Source organism: Siphateles boraxobius, unplaced genomic scaffold, assembly GCF_051911475.1.
Source record: "Siphateles boraxobius isolate OS27281-9 unplaced genomic scaffold, OSU_SipBor_1 26, whole genome shotgun sequence".
NCBI lineage: Eukaryota > Metazoa > Chordata > Actinopteri > Cypriniformes > Leuciscidae > Siphateles > Siphateles boraxobius.
Window position 1 is genome coordinate 22,460,728 of NW_027508876.1, and position 24,363 is coordinate 22,485,090.

Sequence of the window (24,363 nt, forward strand, 5' to 3'; positions counted from 1 at the left end):
TTGGGAAAAACAGCCTTCACTGTCACTGTTTCCTGTCCTTCTAAGGATCCAAACGGTGTATGTTCACTAGATCACATCAGTATAGAGTATGCAGGAACATCATTTTGTTGTTTAATGTAGAATCAAGGGTGAGGAGGACGAGATTAGCTTTGTTCCAAAATATATTGAGCTGCCTACCTAGACTGTATTTTAAGACAACATCCTCTGAAACTGGATCCAAAACGTAGGCAGCATGATTTTGCCTTTTAAGGTCTAATTTTGGCCTTATTATAATTCAGAAATGAGTTTCCTTCATTGAGAATGCAATTCCAGAATACATAGCTCAGTCAATGAGATCAGTCAGTAAGATTTTTTTGAGAGAATTGAATATTTTCATTCAGCAAGGATGCATTAACTTGATTAAAAGTGACAGTAAAAACTTTGACATTGTTACAAAATATTTCTATTTCAAATGCTCGCATAGCACAATGCTAACCTCAAACTCCATTGGAATAATTTGCTTGTGCTGCACATAAGGAGTGCTATTTGTGTGCTATGCAGAGTTAAAAGTCTGAAATAAGTTATTTAGTTTTTTATCCTAACTTAAAAGACAGCAGTCTATGTAGACAACAGACAGCAAGACAGCTCGCTAGGTTTTGTAACAGAACTATTGATTTGAAGTTGCTCTCTCATTTACGTGTTCTGTCGCTTGTCGAGTCTCCGTCGCTCTCTCGTTATGCACCAGATCTTTTCTTCATTTCCACGCAAATGTGACGGCCCAGTCGCCTAATGCATTGTGACAAGTCACAAAACCTTGTTACATTAATCATTGCAGGATGTGCTCATTTGGTGTCACCCACACCATCTGAATGATTTCCTCAAAGCTCTGCCCATAAACTCCTTACCTAACCATTAAAAAAAAAAAAAAAAACCGATGCAATATTTTCCAAGCCAAAAATGGATATCCTAAATGAGAGCGGTGGTGTGGTGTTGGTTTAGTGTCATAATCTGCTCAAGTAAAGAGGCGATTGCGATTTATTTGTTTTTTACATTTATGAACACTGTTTGTTAGGGCTGGACGATTTTGGCTAAAATCATAATCGCGATTAATCGAACAAGCTACCTCGATTACGATTATTGAACGATTATTCAAAAAAAATTCTTTCTCATCTGTCACTGGCAAGGCTTATAGGCCTACTGTAAATATGTTCACGGTTATTTTTTTTTAATGAACGAATGCATAATCCTATCTTTGTGATTCTAAAATAAGGAAACGCACAGATAGCTTTTAATGCTTACTTATTAAATATTTCAAACAATTGAATCAAACAAAGCATACAATGCCTGAAATAAAAACGTCTTATAAAAAAGTGATTAAGTTTTAATGCAAAAAGAAAGTTTCCTAAAAATGTAGAAAATAGTTCTTTTTGTAAACAAAATAAATTATTGTAAATATTGCAATCTTAAAAGTAAAATATAACTTGTGTAAAACTAAAAAAACTAATCCTTTTCATATTGTGTAGCATTTGTAAATGCTTGTGTTATCGAAACCTGCTTTGTGGAGTGGAGGCACGTGTTGCTGGGCGTTTGTCAGTCTCTCTCTTTTTTCGCGTGTTTCTTTGGTACAAGCGGCTCCTGTTGCTGAGTTGACTATAAATGTCGAAATAACCGACATGGTAAAATTACGTCGGTTATAGGCTCTGAATTTCGGTTTCGATTATTTTTCGATTAATCATCCAGCCCTACTGTTTGTACATTTTGTGATGCTCCCTTTCTCTTGCAGGTGACATCACTCAGAAAGGATATGAGAAGAAGAGGTCAAAACTGCTCGGAGCGTATCTGCCACATCCTCCAGGTAAGAGCCCCAACTCTCACCTCACATTTAGAGGGTCACAGAATGCATTTGTACCCACAGACTTGCATTTGCACAGGTTTAACAGCTGACTGAATCAGCTTTTCTACAGCAGATGGGCTTGCCTTTCTTTCTCTCATTTAAACAGATCCTAAAAACCTACAATGGGAATTGGTTTCCTGTGTTTTAATATTCTTAGCTTTAAGATCTCAGCAGATGGATTTCACAGTCGTTCGCTTGTTCATAAATAAGCAATGACTTTCATGGGGCAACCTTGGCTGCATCACTATGCAGTTGGTAAGGTATTCAGAATGGTTGCACACATACAAATGGAACAGGTTCCAACTTTAATCCAGGCATATGAATTTTAATTGCCCATTTTATCATCTGAAAGACAAACAAATGTTTTCTTAGAGAACTTGTATGATTTGTATCATTCATGTCTGTAGCACTTAAAGTTAGAGGTTTGCTCACATCTCTAACTCTTAAGTAATAATAAGAATGTTTAGATGTAGGCCACATGATCAGATATCCTATTTAGAAATGCATTTGAAAGTGGTCCAACTCAAATGTGGAAAAATTGGAAGAAGATTCAATCTTTTCCAGCTAAGGGTGAAAAAAGTTGAGTCAGTTGAAAGTCTAAATGTAGCTTTAAAGTTTGAAGTTCCAAGGCTCGATTTAGTCTTTTTACTCGAGCGAGGCCATCCATAACCCGATCCGGCCCCAGACTTAATCAGTCTATTTGCCCGCTTGTTCTTCAGTGCTGCTTTAAAATGAGCTGATAAGTGACTGTAGGCACCAGAATTAAGAGGCTCCTCTAAGCTCTTCTCAAGAGCTTCATAAAAGGTGCTTAGAAGTTTTTTCTCTCGTTTCATTGAACTGTAACAACCTTTTCTTATGAATATTACTGGGAAAGAAATCAAATGTTCAGTGTTGCTTTTCAATACATGATTGCTCTGTTGATCAACCCAGTCACCCGTTTAAGTGCACTTAAATACTTTGCATTTAGACTATCGATAAAACGCAGAGTGTCTCCAGCTTCAGATGGCTTTAGTATTTAAAAGTGCGTCTCCATCATTTAAAGGAAGAGATAGGTAAAGTAATTGCTTGATTTTGAAGAACGTTTTAAGATGATTTTTGATGATTTATTCTCTATTACAGTTATCCCAGGCAGTATTCATAACATATTTAGACTAGTTTCACAATCTCTCCTTGCTTTATGACTTACAAATATAAGCGTGTTCCATGAATCAGTTCAAATTGATTTACAATTCTCTCAAAAACGTTAATTGAACTCTGTTTTAAAGTGTTTTTGTAAAAATGTATATAGATAAATATTGCTTTAATTATTTTTAAATGGGTGCATACAATTAAAAAAATTATTACATTTTATGCATTTATTGTTCATTGGAAAATGTATTATGACTTTTTTTACTTGATATTTTAGTCACCTTTTTGATGGCAGTTTACACCATATGCATAAATATCAAGATATATATCTTCAAATGGCTGAAAAAAATATTAAGATATTATATTTGAGCTGTATCAACCAGGCTTACTTAGAAAGGTAGTGATGCTTTTAGAGTTTGAGTAAGAATTCATGTAACTTTTGAAGGTCTCTGATTTGTGCTCGGCATGTCTGGCTGCATTGTTGATTAGCAAGGCTTCTGTTGCCATAGCAACAGGCAGCCCGCATATTCCCAGTCTGGCTCCCGGCGAAAAAAAATACATGACATCATGCTCAGGCACAAAGCATGTATCGTGGCGTGAAGAGCGGCATGCGCCAGACTCCATTCCCGCTGGATCTCGTGTTATTTAACAGTCCCATGACGACATGAACTAGTTTAACGATCAGTCGTTTATGTAGTGGAACAAGGGAAGAGGTGGCACTGTGACAGTGACACCCAGCCTGATTGTGTGTGTGTGTCTCCTAGTTCTTAAGAGCATCAGGTTACCAGCAAAGAGGAGAGATTGTTTCCGCCGCTGCCTTCCACTGAATGACAGGCATACTTACTCACCAATCAATACTGATTGGGTTAACGTCTTTTACCCTTGGCTTTTTAGTAGGAGGAAGAGTGTGTGTTCATTGTACTTGAGTCAGAAAATCACATCCTCCGCTGCATGAGCTGGTGTATGATTCTGACTTAACCTGCTGTCTCACCTTCTGCCTTATTGAATGAATAAATCCACTGGCTGATGTCTTCGGCTATGTCAGCGCGGGGCTGAAATTGATTTCTCCGGCTTGCATACTCTTGGCTGGAGCGCTGAGTGCAACCTGGGCCGCCTCACGTGTCCTAAAATCTGCCAGGAGGAGCAGAGTGGTGCTAAGCTCTCCGATTAGAATCCAAGACAACAAAGAACAACTGAACCGAATAGAGCTGGCTCATCACAAGAGCCACTGAAATATGAGTCATTGTGGAACAATCGTTGCTGTGTGTGCCTGGAATTAAATATTTTATTTATTCTCAATTAGGGCTGCACTGGTATAGACATTTGGGCAAATACGGATAGTCTATAAATGTTCCACATGGAACAGAAGTCCGCAGAAATCTCTACAGATTTCCGCAAAATGTCATTCATAAAATCAAAAAATCTCCGTTCTGCAGAATGGAAAAAGGTTACATTTGAAATAAAGTTACATGGGTCTGTCATTGTTTCCATTGTTTTATTTTTTGAATGGCTTGCATTTCATTAAATGTAAATGTAAATTTAATTATTTTTTTCTATTTTGCGCTTCCACACAAGTGAAATCAATTTCAAGCATCAAAACATTACAATCTATAGAAGAAAGGTTAACTTAACTGTTGAGCGCTTTTTTTTATCTTGGCATTTATTTATTTTTTGCTTTTTGGATTGCTTGATGTTTTTTTTTTACATAAACATAATGTACTGTATATTAGGAAGGTTACATACTTGTTTGGCATGTTTGTGTCTTGTCATAGAATTTTTTTTTCTAATAAATAAAAAAACTAATATTGACCAATGCTAATATGTTGTGCATTTCAATTACTGCTGTATCAGAGACCAATAAACATAAGGGTATGAAGGGGTGAGAGGCTGACAACATGTTAGAAAGAAAAGCTACACTGAACTTAGAATGAGAAAATATAGTAGGTTGTCAACGAGTAATTGAAAGAAGGAAACCCTGAATAAAAGAAGAAACTCTGATTTGTTCTAATTAAAACCAGAACAACTCCAGGTTTCTCTTAAGCCATCTGTGTGAGAGAATGTTACAGAAAGAGATCAGTAAGGTGTACATGTAATAAATGAGTCTCTGGCTGAGACGTGTAATTGTCCCTCTCTTGATCTCCCTGTGTCATTCAGGGCTAGAGGCGTCCATGGCACACGAGCGCCGGCCACCCATGGCGCCCTCCTCCGCTTCACGATACCACCGTAGACGATCCTCTGGCACCCGGGATGAACGTTACCGGTCAGGTGAGTCCACGGCAGGGCGGCAGCACGGAGTTTATTCCAGCAGTTTGATGAGTGATCCCTCATGATTCTTACACTGGAGTGATGTGAAATTTTGTAGCTGCCTAGAGTTCCAGAGTTAATAGTTATACGGCTAGTAAACGAGAGAAATAAGCTGTTTTTCAATGGCTGCAAAATAGAATGTTTTTAAGGAGGAATCAAGGGAATATATTAAATAAATGAAATTTTAAAATTATTTCACCACTGTGGAGTTTCAGGGTTAAAATATCAATTTCTTTATATACTTTAAAAACAAAATCCAGATAATTTAGCTACTTATATCATATATGTGACCCTGGATGACAAAACCAGTCATATGGATAATTTTTTTTGAAATTGAGATTTATACATCACATGGAGGCTGAATAAATAAACTTTCCATTGATGTATGGTTTGTTAGGATAGGACAATATTTGGCCGAGATACAACTATTTGAAAATCTGGAATCTGAGGGGGCAAAAAAATCAAAACGCTTTTAAAGTTGTCCATTTATGTTCGCGATTGTGCTGCATTCACTCACAAAAATAAATGTTTTATACATTTACGGTAGGAAATTTACAAAATATCTTCATGGAACATGATCTTTACTTTTACTTTACTAATTGATAAGTTTGACCCATACAATGTATTGTTGGCTATTCCCACAAATATACCCGTGCTACTTAAGACTGGTTTTGTGATCCAGGGTCACATATATACACACACAAACATATTTATATATGTACTGTATATACACAAAAACAGATAGAACACACATAGATATACCTGTATATATAATGAGTCTGTTAAAATGTCATGCATTTAAATCATAAACTGTGTGTGTTTGTGTGTCCGATTATGGATTGTTTATCCGTCTCACTGGCCTCCTCCCTATTGGCAAATATACAAATATTGATATATAATATGTGTGTGAGTGTGAGACAGATTTATCTGCTATGAGCTGTATGTATTCAAATTATATCTGTCTCAGTCTTGTCTCTGTGTGTTCAATAGGCAACCACACATCCATAATACAGAGTTGAAAGAATAAAAATAGGGTTCAGTAGTCATGAGACAGCATTTATTAATAATTTTCCTTACCGTAGAAGATTTTATGATTTATGATAGTTTTGAGGCAAGTTTTCCAAAAAAATAAATTCACATTTAGTTTTTGTTTATTTGGATAGATTGAGTAATGCTGACCAGCACTTAACAGGCCTTGACCACTGTCTAACTTTAAAGAAAACATGGAATCAAACTTGACACCATTTAATTTCCTTAGACCGTATTTACTTTCTCAATAAATGTCCCTGTTCTAACTGTGTACGGTTCACCAATGCTCATTCTTAGCCTCTGAAGCTCCAATCAAATCCCTATGGATCAAATCAAGCTTTTCATATTCAATACCATTCAAAAGTTTGGGGTCAGTTTTTTATTGTTTTTCTAAAAGGTCTGTTATGCTCACCAATGCATCATTTATTTGATTTAAATATACAGTGAAAAATAATAATATTGTGGATGATTCTTTGCAATTTATAATAGCTGTTTTCTATTTTAATATAATTGAAAATGTAATTTATTTCTGTGATGCCAAAGCTGAATTTTCAGCATCATTACTCCAGTCTTCAGTGTCACATGATCCTTCAGAAATCATACTAATATGCCGATTTGCTGCTCAAGAAACATTTCGTATTATTATCACTGTTGAAAAAATTTGTGCTGCTTAATATTTGACTGTGAATATAAAAATGACTGTGATACACTTTGTTCATGATTCTTTGATGAATAGAAAGTTCAGCATTCAGCAAAAGATCGACATTTATTTGAAATAGAAATCTGGTTTAACAAGTGTTTACTGTCACTTTTGATCAGTAGAATGATTTTTTTTTTCCTGAATAAAAACGTTAATTTCATTAAAAGAAAAACACACTGACCCCTAATTTTTAAATGATTGTATAATTCCAGAATATTGCTGTATTTTGTGTTTCATGCAGAGATATTATGGGAGTTAATTACATTTCTAATTCTGTTTCAAGTTGTCTATTAGAAGAGAACAACAGCATCAGTGCAACACTTCCTGTAAATCAGGTCTAGCCATTCAGTTAGAGCAATGCAACTCTAATGACTTTTAGTCAGTGATCATGTCTACATGCACAGCGTTTCCCCCGTTAAGCTCTATATTCTGGTTATGTCTTCATTCTGAAAAATACATTTACGTTTTCCTCAGCCAATGGGATATTGTGGTTTACATGCAATCCACACATTTAATGAACACACACATTCTTTTCCAGTTCCTTTTAACTGTATTTGGACCGTAATTAAATAAGAATATGACCAAATTCACATCGGAATATTCTTGTACGTGTAAACACAGTCAGTGTGTTGATGGAATATGTTGTTCTGTATCTCATTAGAGAGTCCAAATAACAGCTTGGATTATTAAAAGCCATGACTCTGCCAGCGTGAGGAGTGCAGCCGTGGGTACAATGTACAGTCAACTCTCTATCTCTCACACACACACACACACACACACACACACACACACACACACACACACGAGCGCACGCACACGCACACACACACACTGAGATGAGTCAGTATTGCAAGATCACAGAAGGGCTGGAGGTGGTGGCTTGGCTCTCGTCACACACTCTCACGACCATCATCCAGTGAGACTCATCTCATCCACGTCACTATAAACACCAGCTTGGAGGTCAGCGGCCAGTTAATACAGATTCACTTCATTTCATTTCTCGTTTTTTTCATCCTCAGATGTCCACACAGAAGCAGTACAGGCAGCACTAGCCAAACACAAGGAGAGGAAAATGGCTGTTCCTATGCCGTCCAAACGACGATCTCTAGTGGTACAGACCTCTATGGATGCCTACACCCCCCCAGGTGAGCTTCACACCTAATTCTAAATCATCATTCATTTAAAGTCAACATGAAATCAAAAATAAATGCACTCTTACTTTCTTAAAAAGATAGTTCACCCAAAAATGAAGATTCAGTCATCATTTATTCACCTCCATGTTGTTCCAGACCTATATGACATTAATTTTTCTGCAAAACTCAAAAGAAGATATTTGGCAAAATGTGGAGCCAGGGAAAATAGTGATAATCAATAGCCAAATAGCGAAATTGTTTTAGGCTACTTCTGTATGAAGTGCAGCCCTACTAAAATGCAAAATTTTCTAAAATGCCCACTTTTTATAATTTTATATAATTTAATAACGTACATTTCTGTATTTTTATTTGAATGAATGCTTGTAGTAAAAATACAAATATTACTTTGGCATAAGAACCTGTTGCTCGAAAGATATATATATAAAAAAAAAATATATATATATATATATATATATATATATATATATATATATATATATATAATTATTTTTATCTATCTTTTCATGACCGAATCAATTCCTTAAGAATGCAATTTCTTTTGGAAATGTTTCTTTTTTTCATTTAAAAATCCATCCAATGGGTTGCAATTCCCTTTTCATGTTGACTTTAATTGCACTTGTCCACCTTCTGGGCGGAGTGTTGAGTGGGTCTGAGTGACTCTCACTAGGCCTCTCCCCCCTCTCCTCTCTGCCCCCCCTGACAGACACCTCGTCCGGCTCGGAGGAGGAGGGCGGCCAGGGTGAGGGTACCCCCACCTCCAGCCAGGGCAGCGTCAGCATGGAGCACTGGATCAGTCGGGCTATCCACCAGGGTTCCACCACCTCCTCCTCCTCATCATCAACGCAGAGTGGGGGCAGCGGAGCGGCTGGGCGGCTGGCTGACGTCCTGGCTCAAACACATGTCGGCAAATCAGGTAACGCCCCGCCTCAGCAAACCCCGCTTCCACATCTATCCCTCAGCCACTCACTCCCACAATTCCTGCCATGCTTCTAAACCCTGCCTCCCTTGCCTATGTGTGTTTTCCGCACCTTCTTTTGCTCCTTATTGTATATCTGTGCTGTCGTTGGACCACGCTTGCCTTCATTGACATGATTCAGTGGTAATCGCATCTGAAATTGACTGTCGAGGCGTTTAACTGTTAAATCAGTAAATAATCATTAATGTTTCTCCGCAGTGCTCAATAATAAGGATGGTCCGCAGCCAGTTTTGAGAGCATTTTGGGGCAGGGAACAAGACTGTCACAATGATCACTGTTTTACATTTGTTGATCACGCGTTTGTGTTTTTATGGCTTGTCAACATTTTCTGTGCTAATTTAGATGTCTTTGTGAATTCTGATGGTTTATGTAACCAAGTCTGTGTCTTAATTGTGCAAATGATTTATGATCGTTCTTACAGCTACCGTTAGAATGGGTCAAATCAAAAATCACAGTAGCTCTGTTATTATTGTTTAAAAACATAAGTATAAATTATTTATTATCGTAAGTAATTACATTTTAATTAATAATTATATATAATCAATAATCATTATAAAATAATTTATTTATATAAAATGTATATTTAGGGAAAAGAAAAAAATTAAAAAGAAAAAAATTAAGAAATTCATATTCAGCAAAATTTCACATTTAATTACAAGTAAATAAATATATTACTTTCTGGCCCATATAAAAGCCTGTCGCCAAAAATATTATTTTAAAATATTGTTTTAATTTGTATCTTTTCATGACCCAATCAGTTCCTTATGGATACATTTATATCCCTAATTGTTTTCTTTTTAGAATTTTCTTCTTTAAAACAAAAAGACAAAAAAAAGTTTAATAAAGAAATATAAATGTATTTCTTTCTGACAGGTGTAAAAGCCTGTAATATTATTATAATTTAATTTAATATTTACTGTTGTTATGTATTATTTGTCTATTTATTAAAAAAAATCATAATTTTAATTTAGTTTTATTATATTTTTAATGTTTTTTGTTGTTGCTGTGTACAAATTTAGAAAAGCAGAAAAGATCCTTATTGTTGAGCCCTGAGGTGACAATTCAGTCAACATAGAATTGGTTACTCGTCCCCGTTTTGTCTGTTTAAAGTAGTCCTTCAGACTAGCCTGTGCTGGACAGATGTTAAATCTATCCAGCCAGCTGATTTTTAATGTAAACAGAAAGCAGCAGGAAGAGGAAAGAGTTTTACTGCAACTTTCCCCTCCTCCACTCAGAGGCCAGTGAAAGACAGAATACTCATTTTCAAAAACCTCACGAACCCTCTGTATCCAGAGGGCTTAAAGTTGTAGACTGTGGCTAAGTGATGAACTCTGGTGTCTTAATAAAGCTATGATAGTATGTAGGAGTGCCCTGTGGAGCAGTTTAATGTCTAAAGAAGGGAACTCATCTCTTTCACACTGTCCTGTTACCTCTCTCCCTTCATATATTTTTATTTCCTCTTATGTTCTACCTCAGTTTCACTTTCCTGTATCAACTTTCTTTCCAGTTGTGTGTTTTAAATCACTATATTCTAATTTCTTTCCACATTCACCATTTTGTTTCTTCTTAAGGGCATTTTACACGGTGCACGATAAGCAACAAGTTTTACCAGATCTTTTCCATACACACAAGTGGTGGCAAACGTTGCCTGCTACTGCTTTAGCTCAGTGTTAGCAAGCAAAACATTTCTGAATTAAGTGATTACTGTAAGTATTAAATTCCATGTTTCATATAAGACCAAAAAAAATAATCCAGCCATTTTAATAGGATACAAGCAAAAACTTATATAGAATATAATTTCTCTGTGTCATTATCTTTGTAGTTGTGGTGTGGACACTATTCTCAAAGAATTCAAACGATTATTAAAACAGTTACAGTTACCGTTCTTGGTCTACCAGCCTGGCTAAGCTGGTCTTAGCTGGTTTAGCTAGTCTCACCTGTTAAAAATATGCCTAAAACTTCTTTAAAGCCAGCTAAACAAACAACTTGACCAATCCTGAAGACCAACTCACCAATGTAGGCTGTTTTTGTTGAGCAGGAAACGAAATAAAATGGCTTATAAAATAGGCTAACCATGAATAGAAATAAATGTGATTGGTGGGCTGACATTTGCTGTGTCTGAAATCACTCTTCTTTTACTCATTCACATTGTGTGGGCAGCAGGGAGCAATTTTAGACGCATCAATTCTGAAAGAGACTAAAAACGTTAAAAACTAAGCAGTTTGATTGGTTGGAGAATACTGACACATAAAATCTTGTGATTGGTCAATAACACAAAATCTTGGCAAGCTTTCCTTGCCGCCTCCACTCTGCCACCTTGAAAATAAACTGGGAACTCGTGGTCACCGTGTAAAATAGTCTTTCGATTCTCTCTCTCTCTTACTTCCTTTTTGTCCTCCTACATGATAATGGTGTGGTACCATCTAAAAGCAGACAACCAACCTCAAGAGACTTGGTCGTGTTCGAAGCTCTCAGAACAATGTTAGTGCGTATTTAGGAACACAGCAAGGATGGTTAATGGCTCTGGACACAGGCACAAAGTTCTACAAGTGCTTCGTAGGTTGTTGCTTTTGTCCTGTTTTCCCATATTTGTCCCGTACCGTTGGGAGAAACATGGCAGTGTGGGTGCCCCTGTAGGAATGCTCAATCATTCCCACCTTCTCCGTTCCCCCTTCCCCTTCCATGCAAGACATCCAGAGTCTTCGTTACTCTGTTGGGAACATGGCACCGTCCATGCTCGGCTCATCAGCCCCTGTCCCTCCTGCCCATTCATGCCTTCGGTCAGTGAGGAAGTGGACGGCTCTTAAGGTTCTGGTTCTCCCCCTTCCTCCCTTCCCCATCCAGGGCCGATCGCTCACCTCTCGTTGAAAAGGAAAACTATGCTTGGCGTAGCAGAGAACGGAAATTTGCGGCGCTCCTGTGAGTTCGGATCAGATCTTCTCTGGCCGCCACCCTTGGAGTCGGATGGTCAGTATACTAACTGATGCTACACACACACACACACACACACTTACATCATGAACTTCCCCCAATCATCTGATCATCCAGACCGTCTTTGTGTCCTCCATGTAGTTCTCTTTGGAGTCTGGGGGACAACGGGCCCCTCGGTGTGTTTGTGTTTGGAGTAGCGTGCTGTGAATCTTATGACCTGATGTGTTTGATCGTCAATTCTTCTGTGTATGAACGATTAAGTGAGCACAGTTCTGTTAGAACAGTTATGAGACGTCGTTTGTGCTGTTGAATTTGAGATATGGTCTTTCTGTGAGTAGTAGTGACTGTGTACCTTGTGTGTTTTCTAAATATTTGTTTTTTTTAATTAAATTATGAAGTGTGAAATGCTGTTTTTTCAGGCGTCCAGTCTGCTTTTAGATGTCCATTCTTTGTCTCTATGTGCTTATCGTTGTTGTTCATTCCTTACCTTGTGCTTTTCAAGGAATAGTTCACTCAAAATTGAAATTGTCATAATTTGCTCACCCCTTTAAACTTTCCAAATATGCATGACTTTCTTTCTTATGTGGTAAACAAAAGGAGAAATGTTTATGTTCACGCTGCCTTTTTCCATACAATGAAAGTGAATGGTGGCTACCACAAAAAGGAACCATACAATCATAATACAAGTTGTCCATAAAAGTCTTCTGAACCCATATAACTGAGAAACAGACTGAAATTTAAAATCATGCTTGTCACCTTTGGTCACCATTCACTGACACTGCATAGAAAACAGCAGCTGAGACATTCTGCATAAATCTTCTTTTATGTTCCACTGAAGAAAGAATGTTAAACAGAATTGGAACAACATGATGGTGGGTAAAATAAGAGAAATATCTTTTTTGTGTGCACTATTGCTTTAAATGTCTGTGTTTTGTGCTACCTGTCACTACCTGTGTATTTATCTGTTAAACATGCATGATTATTTCTCTAAATGTTATTTGCATTTTAACCATTGAAATAATTTTCTCATTGAAACAGGCACATGCTTATGTCATACACTATTCAAAAGTTTGGGGTCGGTAAGATTTTGTATTATTATTATTAAAGAAATTAATACTTCTTTATCAACAATGATGCATTCAATTGATCAAAAGTAACAAAGACATGTATAATGTTACAAAAGTTTCTATTTCAAATTAATTCTGTTCTTTTGAACTTTATATTCATCTAAGAAACCTGAGAAAAATTATCACGGTTTTCACAAAGAATATTAAAATGATTTCTGAAGGATCAATGACACTGAAGACTGGAGTAATGATGCTGAAATTTAGCTTTGACAACAGGAATAAATATATTTTACATTTTTAAAATATATTAAAATAGAAAAAAAGTTCTTTTAAATCATATTATTTCAGAATATTACTGTATTTTTGATTGAATAAATTCAGCCTCGGTGAGCATAAGAGTCTTATTTCAAAAAACATAAAAAAATCTTACCAACCCCCAAATTTTTCAACTCTAGGTCATATAGGTGTTTTGATAAATTGCTTCTATCACTTACTATAGTTTATATATAAAGTGTATGAAATGTTTTTAAACCGTGCTTAAACCAAATATGTTCTTATTTGAATGTAATGATGAATGACAACTGATTGTAATATTCATTCTCAAGCGTCTCTCCAGACTAAAAATAATCTGTTTGTCTGGGGTTCTCTAGTCTCAGTGACGCAGATTTGCCAGCAGGTTCCCTCACGTGACTCAAGATGTCATTTTTATTTGTTCTCCTGCAAGCACCTCTGGGCTTTGAGGAAACTCCTTTTCCACCACATTAGTGTCTGTGTCACTGAAGAGCAGGGGAGTGGGGTGAAGAGTGAGAGAGTGATAGAGGGAGAGAGTTTAGATGTGGGTTATTTTCAGCCTGTTACGCAAGGACTCTAGCTGCTGGGTGTTTTCTCGTACACTCATCACGGATGATAAAGGCAGGAGACGAGGCAGGGAAGGCCAGTGATGAAGCCGGTAGATGAGGTAGTATATAAGGCAGGAAGGTTGAATATGAGGCAGGGAGGGAGTCTGGAGATTAGGGCTGGAGATTGATTTCCCAATTTCACTCGATTCTCATTCACAAAGCTCTAATGCTAATTTGATTCCAATTCTCATTTGATTAGATTCCAATTCCTTTGGGTGTATTTCAACTATGATATTAATTTTGCTTACATATTCTTACAGATAGAATAAAATCTCTCCAACAATGCTTTGAATGTTTCGGGGCAGTAACTTTTTCTTTTTTAACTATTCTTTAAAAGAACTGGCTCATAGGAGTTATTTGCTTCAGGAGTCGGGCTCCACTGGTCATTCTGTATGTTATTGATTCACTAAAAAGAAGCGGCTCCCAAGAGTAATTTCTTCATGAATCACACTATTAAGGTTGCGCTGTACTGTATTTGTTTGATTCACTAAAACGAACAGGCTCATAAAATAATTTGTTTCCGAGTTAGGCTACACAGGTCGCATTGTATGTTATTCATACGAAAACAAAAAGGTCATAACAGCCATTTGTTCAAGAATCAGACTACTCTGGTAACGCTTTATGGTTTTGATTCTCAAAAAAATCTGTTGTCATCTGTTCGTGAATCAGGTTACACTGATGACACTCTGTTTTTAATTCGCTAAAAAGGACCTACTCAACTTAGTCATTCATTTGAGAATCAAGCTACACATCATAGCCTACTGTATGTTTTTGATTCGCAAATAAAGAAGACGCTCATAAAATAAATTAGTTTTTTAATAAACTAGACGTTGCTTAAAAAGAACCAGCGGGCTGACAAGAGTCATTCATTCAGGAATTGAGCTACATGTTGTGCTGTATGTTTTTGATTCACTAAAAAGAACCAGCTCAAAAGAGTCATTCTTTCATGATTCGGACTACCCTGTTTTGATTAAGAAAAATGGACCAGCTCACAAGACTCATTTACACTGTTAATGTTGTATGTTACTGATTCACTAAAAGGAACCGACTTAAAGTCTTTTGTTCAAGAATCAGACTACACTGGTAATGTTGGATGTTTTAAAAGAACAGGCTCATAAGGATCATTCAATCATGAATTGAGCTGCACTGGTAGTCAGTCACATCAATATTTTTACCCAGCCCTCCCGGAGATGAGGGGGAGTAGCAATAGAGACTCTTAGTACTGATGGTGGGTGGAAGCCCTGTCCAGGGGTCATGCCCTTCCTTAGTCACATCCTTCATCCCAATCCCCTTTTGTGCTTGGCACGATTCCTCAGACAGGAGGCATTTCGCTTAATCACGTTCATTCTGTTGACTTATCTCTACCAGATTTATGACTTTTTCATTTTATATTTATACATGATAATACAGGTCAGAAACAAAATGATTTATGAAATAGAGCTGTAAAGTAACAGTTTCTCTACTGTATAAAGTAATGCACTGAAATATACCACTCTATCTAATTTTTAAATTAATGTATCTTATCAGTCAGATACGAACTCAGGGTCTGCATAAAGTTTCATTACATTGAAAACCATCTATGCTGAATTAAAGCTAAGCAGCTAAAAGCCTTGGACTGTGTCGTCCTTGATCACAGTCGACGTTTCTGTTAGGGCCATTTTGCGTGTTTTATGGTGAAGGAGAAAAAGTGCTACCTCATTGGCATTCTCCTCATTCCCGGTGTCCAAATTACAGACGGCTGGTTATTTCTCTCTGAAAGGCTCGATTGGAGCGCGGGATGAAATGGTAGGAAACTTGTGACACTTTATGAGCTTTTAGTGAAAGGTTCACCCACTGACATCTGCCATTTGAAATCGTACAAAAAAAGAAAGTGACATTTATTTACTTGACGTTAGACCACACAAACTCTGTAGGAATATCATAATGGTAATATGTGGCAGCCAAGGGCACCGAATCTGAAAGAGACGTTTCAGGAGCGAGCTGAGGGGAATGAGAAAGAGGCCGCAGACAGCTGAGAATTTATGATCTGAGAGGGAGTGTGAGCGGCGAGAGAGAAGCCCAGCGGACTCACCGAGTGGAAGTAAAAGGGACTGTAATTAAGGAAAGGATGAAAAAGCTCTCCTCTGCGTCTCTTGCGTTCCATCCGTCTCTCTCTTTTGGAGACATGTTCATGTTTTCCTCAAAATCACTTCCTGTATGCCTCCCAACCTCTTCCGTTTAACCGTAAACAATGCGCCAAGTGTGTCAGGGCTCTTTATCAAAGTCAGGTAGGACTGTCTGAAATCCTTTTAGTCAATCCAGTTCAAACAGGGTTTTTTTGGAATATGATATTGGAAAAGTAATTTGATTAAATGAAATACATTTTCTCATATGTATTAACTCGTTATTTCATCTGACTCTATAAATGAAATGGGTTTTAATGATATCTGTGCATCATTAAGTGTGAGCGAGTGTTTGACTATTCTTTTTAACTCTTTACTGAAAATAATGTAAGAGTCGATTAGAATAAAATAAAATGTTTACAATTTATTATGTCAGGTAAGTGTATCACGCCAATTCCATAATCAGTTCAAAGATAATAGATACAGACATCAAATGCTCTGGAACAAAAAGAGAATACCTTGACATTATAAAATACATGATGCAAAGTGTTTTGCTTACACTTTGCATCACAGGCTAGTCTGGGTTACAAAATCGCGCCAGCCTTTCATTGCATTTCATTATATAGACAGACCAAGGCAGAAACCTCTTTTCAAATGTAAACATGGGTTCACAGTGGGAATTCACATTAATCAACACCCCAGACTTACTGGGGGCAGAAGTTGATTTACATGGAACCATTTGCTAACAATGGGAATTTGATTTGAGTTTACACCTTCTGAGAGTAGGAGACCATTTGCCTCGGAGACACACCCTCTTATGTGTGCGAATTATCTCTAAACTCTTAAATACCTTATTACCTTTTGCTTTACTTCTTTGAGAATGAGACCTTGATACCAGTCGCACTGAGACATTTCAAATTATATCAAACGTGTAATACTGTATGATAATTATTCACATTAACCCATATAGATTTTTGGGTGAATTTCAGGTGATCTCAGAATGATAGCACAAGAGAGAAATTCAAATGTTGATTTCCTTTGTTCTCTCAGAGAGTTGCGCTCTCTTCCAGTTCTTACAGTTATTAGCTGCGAAAACAGTTTCCAGCTGGTTTATAGGTTGTTAGGGCTGGCCATTGGATTGGTTATTCAATGTATAATATGGATTGTTTAGCAAATGACCAATTCGAACCAGATATAAATTTATGGAACATGATAGTTGGTTTACGGCTAGTTCAAGTTGGTAATTTTCTGGTCAATATATATTATAAGCATTTCCATGCTCTAAAACAGCTTAAGCTAGAGTTTCTCATCCTGCATTTTGGTTCCTCCTCATATTCCCAAATCCAGAGAATCACTCTGCCCCTCCGGACGTCACCACCTACACCTCCGAACATCCCGTTCAGGTTGAGAGGCCACAGGTGTCCACCGTACCCCGGACCACTCCCAAATATGGCAACGCCGAACTCATGGAGACCGGAGATGGTGAGGGCACAATAATGTGTGTGAAAGAAAAGGAGTGAGGTTTTTAGAGACAGTAATGACGTTTTCATTTCAAACGTTACAATGAGCTTTGAAAGATTTACATGAGTCATTTTCCTCAATCATTTTGACAATCCATCTAGCATTTCTCTTCCACCCTAACCATATTTATTTTGGCTGATGGTTTTATACAGAGCAACTTGCATATAGTCCCTCTGCAGCAACCTGGGGTTAAGGACACAGTGGTGGTAGCTGGTATAAATACTAGAAAAGTATTGTTTACTGTTAGTTCATGATACTTAAAGCATTATGTACACCAAAAGGTTTTATTAATGATTATTATGATTTTCAGTAATTAAAAAAAAAAAAAAAAAAAAAAAAAAATATATATATATATATATATATATATATATATATATATATATATATATATATATCATGCCCTGGAGGTAATAGACACAGTCTGTGATATCTGCTCTGATGGATCCTCTGTTATGAAGCTGTGATTGAGGGCATTGATCCCACTCTTATATTATTACACTTTAATTTGATCTCTTGGGGACGCCCCTGAAGGCTGGATTTGACTGCATCTGTCAGAGGCATTAATCAATAATGTTTGTAAAATTGATTTGTTAGGGGTCAAATGAAAATTGAGGTGTTTGATGTGGAAGTATACACAACAGTGGGGAGTTGAAACATCTTCATTGTGCACATTCAGCCGTCCATCTAATCCATTTACGGCTAGTCGTTTAGACCCAGACAGCCTTGTGTGTGTGTGTGTCTATAGGCTCATTCAGGCAGATTCAGGAAAATTGTATTTATGTATGAGTGATAATAATCCTTTTTGTTTTTGCTTGTTTTTTGTCAAGGTTTGTGTGTTTTTGTGCATTAACATGTATGTCTGCTTCATAGGAGTCCCTGTTAGCAGTCGTGTTTCAGCTAAAATCCAGCAACTTGTGAACACACTAAAGCAGCCCAGACGACCTCCGCTTCGAGAGTTTTTTGTTGATGATTTCGAAGAGCTCCTAGAAGGTGAGTGTTTGACTCATCATCACAGTTTCACAGTTTTTTTTTTTTTGAGCTATTCTTATAAACAAACACACATAATGATGCATGATTCGCAAACAAAACAATCTTTTGTATCGAATGTTTTTAATGATGTGGTTGAATCAATCAGTCACATATAGTCCCCCTGTAACAGTACAGTAAGTCAGCTAACTGAAAACATTGTAATGAACATCAGCATTTAATTGAGTGATGAGTGATGATTCAAATTAACCATTGATTTAAGGATTCACTGTTGACTGAACCAATTTGCTAAAACACGGATGATTTTTGCCTCCTAAATGGCCATGTTTTGCCCCTTCCATCTGGTTTCATTCAGTCCAGCAGCCTGACCCCAACCAGCCACGGCCGGAGGGCGCTCAGATGATCGCTATTCGAGGGGAACCGCTGGGAGTGGTCACTAATTGGCCACCATCTTTAGAAGCTGCACTGCAACGCTGGGGGACCATCTCGCCTAAAGCGCCCTGCCTGACCACCATGGACACCAACGGCAAACCCCTCTACGTCCTTACTTATGGTAATATAACCATATTTAACTACAGCCATACATATAATGACCAACATCTGCATACAAACATACCGGAACAAAATAATAATATATTAGAGCAGAATCATATAATATGTGATTCTTTTCATACTCATAAACTTCATATTTCGGAGCATTATTTGGTCTGATATAGTGACCCCGAAAAGTATTTCAACACTTAAGTCATGCTTAATGTGTAAATGTCTAATTCATTTTATTTTATTTTATTTTATTATTTTTTATCATAAAAAAATATGTATTATATGTCAAACAAAGTAGCATTATTTATTTTAAAGAAATAGCACAAACACTTTACAAGTCTTTTTTTTTCAGAAAATCTTGTTAGTTCTGAGAAAAGCATAATTTGTTTGCAGCTGCCGCTTGTTTTGATATTTTGCATTAATGCATTTGCATTTTTAAGTGTGAAAATAGTGTATTTTTGGTGCTCTGAATATACTGGTATGCCTGTTCATTTTATAGTAACAGAAATACCCTTGTCTCCTTGTTTATTTATGCTCCGACATGAGAGGGAGATCATTATAGGGCTTTTTTTGTGTATGGTGTGAGGTCTCAGTCTCTCAGCTGATTTTACTTGATGAGGATCCTGCACATCACTGGTGAGAGTGTGAGGAAGCGTTTGCAGTGTGTGTATCTGCTTTAATGGATTGGTATTTCCTCTTTTCTTTTTACTTTTTTCTGAAAATTTAAAATTCTTATTAAGCCACCTAACCATCTTTACACACAAACACACACACACACACACACACACACACACACACACACACACACACACACACACACACACACACACACACACACACACACACACACACAGACACACACACACACACACGTCATCAAACATGGCTGTTTGTGTAGCGCATTAACACCCCCCTCCCCCCAGAGCTCACCGAGGAATATCACCCTCCTCCTTAGCTCTTTAAAATCCTCGCTCAAATCAAAAGAGTAATTAACTTTCCACAGAACGCAGACGCAGAGCGAGATCACTATCTCATGCGCACCGTTTTGCTTTCACTGGGGCTTCATAGCCATAAGTTAAATCCTGATAACAGCAGGTCAAAAATTCAGCAGGACAGAGAAGATATAATTCTGAAACGCCCTGTGTGTGACTCATCCAGATGTTTAAACTTTGAGAAATTTGGCCATTTGGTCTCAGTCCATGTTTGTCCTTCGCTTGCCCTTCAGTGTGTGGAATCTTTTTACTTTTTTCTCTTTCTCTATTTCACAGTTTTTGGAATGTAGAGCTTAGTTTTCTTATGTACCATAAAAGTACTCCATATGACTCTGAAGTCATACGATAGCTTTGTGGCAGGACCAAAAGGGTACTGACTTCATTATTTCCTGAAAATCCCTCTTTGCCTTTAATCTCATTTGCATTTTCAAATACGTTTATTCAAACTGTCGGTTCTTGGTTAAGAGATGCAACAACCAGTGGCGTTTCGCATTCACGTCAAGCTTGCTGCCACCTACTCTACTGTTCAAAAGCTTAGGATTTTTTGAAAGAAATTAATACCTGTATTCAGCAAGAATGCATTAAATTGATCACAAGAATGCATTAAAATTTATCACAAATTAGATTAATGGATTTTATAGTGTTACAAAGGATTTTTATTTCAAATAAATGCTGAACTTTTATTTCATCAAAAAAATCCACAAAAATATTAAGCAGCACAACATCCATCACAGGAATAAATAAATGTAAGTATTTTAAAATAGATTTTTTTTTAAATTGTAAAAATATTTCACAATATTACTGTTTGTACTGTATATTAAAATAACTACGGCCTTGGTGAGCATAAGATCATTCTTTCAAAAACCTTAAACTTCAATGCATTTTTGGTGAACTGACCCCATTAAAGACAGTACTTCTGTACTTCCTTCTAAACAGGTAAACTTTGGTCTCGGAGCATCAAAGTTGCGTACAACATCCTCCACAAACTGGGCACAAAACAGGAACCAATGGTCCGACCAGGAGACCGGGTGAGTGTGACTCAATCTATTAGAACCAGATCTCCTCATTACAGGAAAATTGCAAGTTCAATACAAGTTAACGTCTACATGTTGTCAATTACTACAAAACATTATTTTGTCTTGTTGCTTAATTTTCAAATATACAAATTTTGTGTGTACACTAATGCACGTCTATGAGGCAAGGTTTGAGTGCTAAAATACACCCTTTTTTTAATTAACTAGTTAAATGTTAAAACGAATAACATTTTTAATATTAAAAGTAACTTTCAAATCTGCCTGTATTCACTTTTTACGGTGTAAATAGTAGCCTACACTGGTTAAAGGATGATTTAGACAACTTAATAACAAACAAAAAAAACTAATTAAAGCGCTTTAACAAAATGACACAAAATTCGAGCTGCTTTGAAACCCTCTGGAATGCCTTGCCACAAAGACCTCCATTATATTGACTTATGTGTAATTTTGCCTGTTTTAACATAACGAGGAACGAATGAATCAGTCAAAATGATTGTGGTAATCATCAACATGCCGCAGATGCTGAACATAGAGCATAACTTGTTCTGAATCCAGAACATTCCTTTAATGACAGTGCCGTTTCCTGCCGCATGCCTCGGTTTTAAAGCATGTCCCTGTCAGATTAGAATACGCTCGTGTTTGAAGTCTGACACCTTTCCTCTCTTATCACTCCACGAGCAGGTGGCTCTTGTGTTCCCCAACAACGATCCCGCCGCCTTTATGGTCTCCTTTTATGGCTGCCTTCTGGCAGAGGTGGTGCCCGTACCTATCGAAGTGCCACTTACCCGAAAGGTGAGACTAAATATACCACCATGAGAGTCCATGAATGACTGTCACATTCTTAAAGCCTTCAGGTCTGCATTTTTGACACCGTAACAAGTTATACTGTAGTTTCTACCTACACTAATCCTCCCCTGCAGATCTTTCTTCTCAGCATTGATTCACACTATCAAGTGCCAACCTAACAGTCTTTACGGCGCAAAATATTAATATTTGTTTATTATTCATGTTTAATGGTAACGTATTACAAAGGCCTTCTGGAAACTTGACCTTGTAAATATTGCAGTGTCTCGCTCTCCAGTTCTCTGTCTATTTTGAGATCCGTTATCTTTTCAGTATGTCAGGCTGAATGTATCAGTGCAGACCCCTCGAGGTTGAGGTATTGCCTCAGATACGTATGTCGAATTTTAGTGGTCGAAGTAGAGGAGGAGAGCAGTTTTGGCAAGAGTCAGCCTGATCATCAGTCCAAAAATTCCAGGAAAGGACCTGGAAACTGGCAGAACACTCTCTGGCTTCCTCTGCATGCAGTGCACTTAGGAAACCAATAAACTTCTGTCCAGTCCAATAGCAGCTGTGTGTTTTTCTGCATTTTGACTTATAGCACAGGAAAAGCCTTACAGAAAAACTACTGTGGGAGAACCATGATGCAGTGATTGTGTCCGATGATAATACCGTTTTCATTTACATTTATGCAGTTGGCAGATGCTTTTATCCAAAGCCACTTACATTTCATTCAAGCTAGGCATTTTATAAGGAAATCGAACTTAATAACGGAAATTAACTTGGCATTGCTAATGCCATGACACTAATGATTACCATATTCAAATACCATGGTATTTGCATGGTTATCCATCATAGATAAAATAGATATTCAGGTATTATGGGTAAACATCATTTCTCAGTGTTCTGTCTGTAATAAGTAGGCCGTCACCTCCCCTGCAGTGTATTTTGCTGCTGTACTGATGATGGATGTTAGCTGGTCTTAGCCTATTTCTCTCTCTCTCTCTCTCTCTCTCTCTCTCTCTCTCTCTCTCTCTCTCTGTGTGTGTGTGTGTGTGTGTGTGTGTGTGTGTGTGTGTGTGTGTGTGTGTGTGTGTGTGTGTGTGTGTGTGTGTGTGTGTGTGTGTGTGTGTGTGTGTGTGTGTGTGTGTGTGTGATGTGTTGTGTGTGTGTGTGATGTGTGAATGTATTAGGATGCAGGAAGTCAACAGATCGGTTTTCTCCTGGGCAGTTGTGGGGTTACCGTGGCTCTGACCAGTGACGCTTGCCACAAAGGCCTTCCGAAAGGACCCACTGGAGAAATACCACAGTTCAAAGGTCAGTGCGTTAATTAGGGCTGTCGAAATTAATCTTTTCTACGATTAGGTATCGGTTCAGTAATAGACCACAACCGATTATAATGTACTGACGCTTTTCTGACGTCATTTATCACGTATGTGCTTTTTTCGCGGTAGCATACAATGGCAGAGGGAGGTGAGACGCAAGTGTGAGTAATTTAAAAATGCTCTAACTACTTTAAAAGACTACATCTCTGCACATTTCGCGCTTTTATGAACAACCTGGTAAGCACGACCTGGAGAAGACACGCGCTGTGTGCGCTTATGTCACGCACAAATAGAATATGCAGGAGCTATACACTAACTTGATAAACCGTTTTCACCCCGAGCTGTTAACGCCTGGCAGAGTCTGACTGCTTTAGAGTAAGCGGAAGAGCTCCAACGTCACCCGAATCAGCAGCCAAAAACAAATCATCCACCCGCCCCAATAATTTTCTCTGATTTAAGTATCCGCACCCGATGGTCAAATAACAATTATTCTGTGTTGTTACGCGTGATTATAAATGGATGATCGTCACCTTCAAATGCTGACTCGGCGACAGTTGATGCGCGCATCTCTAGGGTAACATCATACACTAATGAATGAGCGCTGCTTTTAAATGAACATTTCTTTCAAACAAAATTTATTTGACAGAATTTTATTTTCTTAATGGCATAAACAGACTTTACTCCCTTGAAACTTAAACTGGAATGTCACTGTTTCTGTCACTGTGACTTCCCGAACAGGCGAACACGCACTGAGGATGCAGTGCATCGTAATGCATCGAGATATCGAATTGAACTGATTCGATGACATGATAATCGTAATCGAACCGAACCGTGAGACCAGTGTAGGTTCACACCCCTAGCGTTAATACACAACTCCAAAAGTGATGTATAGTGGCATGTTGCCAGAATATAAACATAAAGTCTAGTCCTCTTTTCAGCTAAATATGGGAAAGAACCACCGACTTCTGATACCACAGAACCACAGAGACCATCTGACTGATATTTAAACCACCAACCA

General features: G+C 37.5%; 1 protein-coding gene across 10 annotated transcripts in view; it reads left to right on the top strand.

Annotated features, from left to right (window-relative positions):
- Window positions 1-24,363, top strand: part of dip2ca (disco-interacting protein 2 homolog Ca) — a 130,936-nt gene that overhangs the window by 75,789 nt on the left and 30,784 nt on the right. For 4 of the 10 annotated variants that reach the window (XM_077244994.1, XM_077244996.1, XM_077244995.1 and 1 more), the window contains exons 2-12: window positions 1,763-1,834; window positions 5,156-5,266; window positions 8,054-8,179; window positions 8,856-9,101; window positions 12,009-12,131; window positions 17,511-17,645; window positions 18,555-18,674; window positions 19,027-19,224; window positions 21,143-21,234; window positions 21,922-22,032; window positions 23,214-23,337. In XM_077244994.1, coding sequence (XP_077101109.1) covers window positions 1,763-1,834; window positions 5,156-5,266; window positions 8,054-8,179; window positions 8,856-9,101; window positions 12,009-12,131; window positions 17,511-17,645; window positions 18,555-18,674; window positions 19,027-19,224; window positions 21,143-21,234; window positions 21,922-22,032; window positions 23,214-23,337 — 1,458 coding nt within the window. The remainder of the gene's footprint in view (window positions 1-1,762; window positions 1,835-5,155; window positions 5,267-8,053; window positions 8,180-8,855; window positions 9,102-12,008; window positions 12,132-17,510; window positions 17,646-18,554; window positions 18,675-19,026; window positions 19,225-21,142; window positions 21,235-21,921; window positions 22,033-23,213; window positions 23,338-24,363) is intronic. The other 6 variants (XM_077244997.1, XM_077245003.1, XM_077245002.1 and 3 more) reach the window with 3 other exon arrangements.